Genomic DNA, 6822 nt, shown 5'->3' with positions numbered 1-6822 from the left:
CTATCTTTGATAAAACCGTGTTGTTTTTGGTCGATTAGTTTTATTAATTTGGGATAGATTTCATCAAGGACCATTGATTCAAAAAGCTTAGAAAGTACTGACTGTATACAAATAGGGCGATAATTGGTTATGTCAGTGTCGTCTCCTTTTTTGAGGACAGGTGTAATGAAGCTCGATTTCCAGCGGCTTGGAAAATATCCAAGGAACAAGAGGCGGTTGAATAGTACTGTAAGCGTAAGTTTTTAGATTCTCACGGCCAAAAGCATTTTTGTTGTTTTTTTTTGGGGTGTTATGCCGTGTTGCGCTAACTCCTTCTTTAGCTGACGTTTCGGACAGTGTTGCAGTGTCCATCATCAGCGCAGATCCGGTAGATCCGAAGATCTGGACATACACACATCTTCGGATCTACCGGATCTGCCCTGATGATGGACACTGCAACGCTGTCCGAAACGTCGGCTAAAGAAGGAGTTAGCGCAACACGGCATAACACCCCAAAAACAAACAACAAAAAAGTACTGTAAGCGGTTTAGATAATGCATTGGAGCATTTTTTAAGGAATATTGGTGGAATGTTGTCTGGGCCAGCAGATTTGTCAGTGTCTAAGGAAAGTAATTTCTGTTCGCAAGATGTTTGTGTGATATGGCAATTTGTTAAGTGTGTAGTATTACTAAATTTGTATTCGGGTATTTTATCATCGGGGGTTTCGTCATCGTATACGTTTTTGAAGAAATCTTAAAAAAGGTTTACAATGTCTTGTGTATTGTTTGCACTGATTCCATTCATTTGCATTATTGGTGGGTAATCCGTGTTTTCATTGTTTATTTTTTTAAGAAATTTCCAGAGATTTTTGGATTTAAAAACATTATTCTCGATGGTAGTTATGTACATTTTGTAGCAATGTTTAGAAAGATCTTTACATTTTTTCCTAGTTTCCCTAAAGTTTATATAATCAGCTATGGATTTGCTTTGTTTGAATTTTTTGTGTTGACTTTTTTTTTGCTGAAGAGAGGCAGTTAGCTCCGATGAGAACCAAACTGGGTAAGTATACTTTTTCGGCGTGTAAAAGGGTACATAGGATTTAATAGTGTTAGAAAATGTAAAATAAAGTATGTCTAAAGATTTATCAATATTTTCATCTGACAAAAAAGACCAGTCTATATTTGAGAGATGGCAGTTAATTGAGTCAAAGTCTGCTCGTTTAAAGTTCAGAGTTTTTTGTTCAGGTTTGGCATCGTTATCACAGGGTATGTTTAATTTCGTGTATAGGGGAGGATGGTGATTGTCGTGATTGATTGATGGTGATGTGCCGTATTCGTAGGAGTCTCGGTAGACCGTACCACGGCTAAATTGAACGGTTATCTTTTTAGATCAGGAGATATTTTAGAAAAATAGCGCCATTTAAATTATCCAAAGATTAATTGTTATTTCATACTCAGAGACGTGAACAGCATCTGACAGTCCGACATCTTAAATTTTAATTTTTAAAAGAAATACAAACATTCCCGGGTTACGAATAACCTGACAATATTTGAAAATCTCCTACTGATGGAGGAATTGAACACACTTCGCCTAGGTGGGACCCAAACGCGATGTCAACTCAGCCACTGACCAGTCAGGACTTAGACATATGTACCTACACCTACTCATCACCTAGCATCTTATTTATATCGTGTTACGAGGCGGCGTACTGGTACCAAGAGTTGTACATTCATAGCACAATTTGTATTGATATTTCAGGCGGGTAATTGATGGTTATAATAATTTTTAATCAAATTGTCGATCAAATGTGACGAACTTTGAAAAACTTAAAGTTACTAAAGACCCCCTGTAAAAAATGAGGGAGATATTTGAAAACCGCACTCGACTTAAATACATTTTTCCATGTCCAAAATTAAACACTCCATTTGCACAAAATTACTATGCATACCAAGGAAGAACCTTTTTCAATCAACTCCCTGAGGAAATCAGAATCATAAACGACAAAAGCCAAGCTTTGAGCATTTAGAAAAAATATTTTAAAGATAAATTATCAAAAAAATGTAAAGTAAATATTCTTCTTCTAACACAGCAAACTTATTTTGTGGCACCATTTTAATTGAAATTAATAAAATACTTAGTTTTTACCACTTTTATTGTTAATAAATACCAACATGTTTCATGAGCAACGTTCACTTCTTCAGGGTTTTAATAATGCTAATTATAAATAATAGACATAGACAATGGTGTCAATAGAGAAATAATAGACATAGACAATGGTGTCATTAAAAAATAATAGACAATGACAATGGCAACAATGAAAAGATGAGAATGGATAGGGGAAAGAGATGCAATATGGAACAATTTACAAAGGGAATAAATAGGTTTAACATTGGGTCATTTAAAAATAATTTTTGATTGTTAATAATATTCAATTTTGCATTCACACTCTTTCTAATCTCTAAAATTTCTAATTTATCCAACTGAATGCCATTGGCATTACAATGTATTAATTCTATTCCACTATTGAAGTTAAAGGTACCACTAGTTTCCAACAAATGGTTGGCAAACTCCGAGAAATTGTTATGGTTTAAAGATTTCATATGTTCTTTAATCCTTATTTCAAAGTTTCTCGAAGTTTTACCTATATAAAAGAAAACACAATCATTACACTTCAATTTATATATTCCAAGCAATTTTTTTACGAAGCAATTTCTTCTCCAAATATAGTATACATATTAATAAAAATAATTGTTTTATGCGAATGTTATCTTTATTATAATAAAATATTTACAAAATAAAACATATTATACAAAAAGAGACAAGTACTTTATACAAATTATGAGACAAAAATATCTTAACAGTTTTGTAGTAGAGGTGTTTAAAGTTTCGTTTCTGCATTTTTACTGTTTTTAATAATATATTTCACCAATTAAATAAACAATATTGTTGAAATGTTTCTAAAATGTTTACATAGTATAGTTTTAACTTCACTTTGAAATGAGTTTGGCTTTTCTGGACATTGTATATCTAATTTTCGGCGACAAAGAGTTATGAACTAGACTCTGCTAAGGAAACTCAAATTTGTGTGTATAATGCGGCATCTCAGGGATACGCAAGTATTTGATACTCGATGCTTGAAATATGTTGGCGATTACCGCCATATATCTGTGTAAAGGTTCGTACACTGCACTACTGGGACCGGCCGGTCTTTATCACTCAAGTAGTCGATACTTTAAACATGGTGTCACTTGTGTCAAACATTTTGTAACAATGCGTGTGCTTTTAGATTAATACTAGAAACAAAAACAATCGACAAAGAATGACAGCTACAAAAACTGTCTGGTTGAAAGTGAGGTTATGAAAAGCATTATAATGTTGATGTTGCGAGAAATCAAAACATGATTGGTAGTGACGTGGAATCATGATTTCAGTAGCGACATGTACGAATGAGTAGGATACTTGCGTATCCCTATGGAAGAATGGCCTAAATTTCAGATATTTACATATTAGTCAGGTAAGTTTTTAGATTTTCACGGCCAAAAGCATTTTTGTTGTTTGTTTTTGGGGTGTTATGCCGTGTTGCGCTAACTCCTTCTTTAGCCGACGTTTCAGGGCAGATCTGGTAGATCCGAAGATGTTCACATCTTCGGATCTACCGGATCTGCCCTGATGATGGACACTGCAACGCTGTCCGAAACGTCGGCTAAAGAAGGAGTTAGCGCAACACGGCATAACACCCCAAAAACAAACAACAAAAATATTTACATATTATTTCAAAATTTTAACATAAGAATAAGTGAAAACAATAGAAAATAGTAACAAATGAACTATAACCAAACTGCACAAACTATCAGTGCAGCTATGCATTAAAAGTTATGCGTTTGTTGTGTTGGTAGGAACAAATCTGGGGTGCCGCTTAGCGTAGATACAAGCAGTAGTATAGCATGCGTTCTGCTTGGGGTTTTATACTTACTACTATATGACAGCACATGACCTATCTCCCATGTTTCTATTATCTATCGGAAGACCCTTATTTGCAACTTTCACAATTCCAAAGATATTTACATTTGTGATTTCACAAGAGATTCAAACATTAATTTATCTTGAAATAATGGTTTACGGAATCAATATTGTTTTTCCTTTACAATGAATGCATGGTGAGCATCGGCGATTTAAACATCACATAGATTTTCTCTCTGAAACACCCTACGAAATTCTCCAACCCCGGAATGGGGCCCTTACAGTAACAGCATTTAAAATAATAAAACTATTTTATCAACCTCTTTGAATGCTATAAATAGTTCATACTCGACTAGTCGACGTCGCAACTTGCTCAATATTACACATTACAGAATGCACGTTCTGGGCCAGCATAGCATGACAAAAGGTATGATGCTGCTAAATGAAATCTGTAGGTCTCTTGACATTTTCAGCATTGGCCTCGAATGTTTGAAGTCATTTTAGGCAAGGACTCTAAAATATATTATTGTTATAGAATTACATACTGAGTGAGGACATTCTACATGGCATATTTCTTGGTGTATTCTCTGGCCTCAGCGTCGAAGGCGGATCGGTCCACTTTGAACTGCTGCGCGATGTCCAGCATGAGGGGATCGTCAGGGTTGGGGGAGTCCAGCAGAGCCTGGACGGCCAGCAGCAGGGCTTCCAGGGCAACAGTGGGTTTCCAAGATCCTGCGGGGGGCATCTTTACCAGGTCCAGACAGATCCTGCCACCTACAAATCAATAATTTTTTATATGATTCTATCGAAATATAAATCTATACTGATTAAACATCTTAGCAGTGCATATATTAGGCCACTGACTGGAACACACTAATCACAAAAGCTGAAGTTGGCCTAAATATTACAAAAAATTGGGTTGATTCTAACTTATTAACTTTAAATATAGAGAAGACTAAATTCATAACCTTTAGCGTAAACTCGAGAGGCCAACCCTCCAAAAACATCTACCTTAAAATACATTCCTGTCATTCAGCGAGCACCCCATGCAATTGTCCTCCAATCACACAAACGGAAAATATCAAATATCTTGGTATTTACTTCGACCGTTATTTAACATGGGACAGACATATAGAGTCGGTTAAAGGAAAGCTAAACAAGTTGATTTACTTTTTCAAAAACGTAAGAAATATACTAAACATATATGATATAAAGAATATATACCTCGCAATAGCACAATCCATAATGGAATACGGCATTATTGCCTGGGGCTATGCCAGTAAAAAATACATAGACACACTGTATAAAGCTCAGAAAACCTTAAAAGTAATTCCCAAAGTACCTACACCCACTTCAACCATATTCAAAAAATTCCCAGTGTTGAAGATTCAAAAATTATATTCAAAACAAATACTTACTTTTCTAAACACATTTAAAACTTCACAAATTTCTCGCAATACTAGAACAAGACATGCACACCAACTCCTAATACCAAAAACCAACACATCCTTTGGACAAAAACACTACAGATTCAGGCTATAAAACTATACAATTCACTTCCAACACAATATAAAACATCTAATCTTACAGAATACAAAAAACTCATTTGGAGCTGGCTACAATCCTTTTAAATTCAAATCGGGTTTCACGATTATAAAAACTCTCATTCCAGGAATTGAATTATTACAATAACAAATAATATACTAGCCTTTTGTTGAAATACCGATGTGAACGAAATGCACGAAGATAAAAAGAAGACTTGCATTACGATTCGATAATTAGGTACACATAGTTGAGATCTTTACAAAGAGATTCGTATATAATATTCATATACGAACATTGAATAATTCCGTCTTTTCTGCCATTGAAATTAGGCCAGCGCAAAAGGTAGAACTACTCTTTCCTTTGAATATTAAATTTTGAACTTTGATTAAATAAAAATGTAATTATAATGCATCTTTTACAATCTCTCCAGAAGTAAATCGTTGTTTCTTGTAGTAATTAAGTTGAAACAAAGTGTAATTTCCATAATCTGTGCTTATTAATAGTGCGGCGGTTAGGGAAATATTTAGGTACCCAAAATTCTTAAAATAAATAAAATGAACCTTTATCAATGTTCGGATGATAAACTGGTGTCAGGAATTTGACTTGCGGTGGTTCGAAGGGATACTTGGCAGGGATGTCTATCTGTATCCTGAACGCTCCACCGTCGTATGGAGAATCCCTTGGCCCCATTATAGACGCTTCCAGCTTGTCCAGAACTCCTTCCTTTATACAATTACACGAAATACCCCAGGGCGGGTTCTTCTTTATATTGTTTAGTTCTTTTCCGACTCTCATGGCTTGCATAATCAGTTAAATAAATGTGTATTTATCACAGAATAAGAATAAATAATAATTAAAATAAGAATATCCAATATTATAACTTCGGGTTTGACAGTTAACAGCATAAATAAACCAGGTTGTCGTTGAACTATTTTGACGTTTATGAGTTTTAAAATCATAGACTAAAATGGCGGGAAATTGATGTTTTTGTAGTGATGGGTATGATCGAAACTTCAGATTGTGAATTTACAAAAAAATTAATCTTAAAAAAAAAACGACGACGGTAACTGTAATTTGTTACAAATGGTAGAATGAGTTGGAGACGCCCGAGGAAGACATGAGGCAAAACTGAGTTATCTGACAGCCCGTTCTCTCTGCTTAACCTGTGGGAAAACGGTGTGATAGTTAGTTAGTTAAATTTGTTATTTTTTGTTAATATTTCGCTAAATACCGATTTCGATACATCCGTAATAAAAGTATTGAAAAATAATTGCATTGATTTTTGAATGCGTATTACTGATAGGTATTGTAAATTTCGTGTGTATGTTTAATGTTTTG

The 6822-nt window shown here is 34.6% G+C and overlaps 1 protein-coding gene across 1 annotated transcript; it reads right to left on the bottom strand.

The window, feature by feature from the left end:
* Window positions 1-3735: 3735 nt before the first annotated feature.
* LOC149410101 (ubiquitin-conjugating enzyme E2 T-like) lies at window positions 3736-6407 on the bottom strand. Its single transcript, XM_089648685.1, has 2 exons — window positions 6045-6407; window positions 3736-4713 (listed from the first exon to the last, which is right to left on the bottom strand). The coding sequence occupies exons 1-2, from the start codon at window positions 6286-6288 to the stop codon at window positions 4499-4501; spliced, it is 459 nt and encodes a 152-aa protein (XP_089504811.1). The 5' UTR covers window positions 6289-6407; the 3' UTR covers window positions 3736-4498.
* Between the last annotated feature and the right edge of the window lie 415 nt (window positions 6408-6822).

The sequence above is a fragment of the Hesperophylax consimilis genome, chromosome 28, assembly GCF_061612785.1.
Source record: "Hesperophylax consimilis isolate HC1 chromosome 28, BYU_Hcon_1.0, whole genome shotgun sequence".
Taxonomy (NCBI): Eukaryota; Metazoa; Arthropoda; class Insecta; order Trichoptera; family Limnephilidae; genus Hesperophylax; species Hesperophylax consimilis.
Note: the sequence above shows the minus strand (reverse complement) of the source record. Positions and strands in the feature narration are given on the sequence as shown.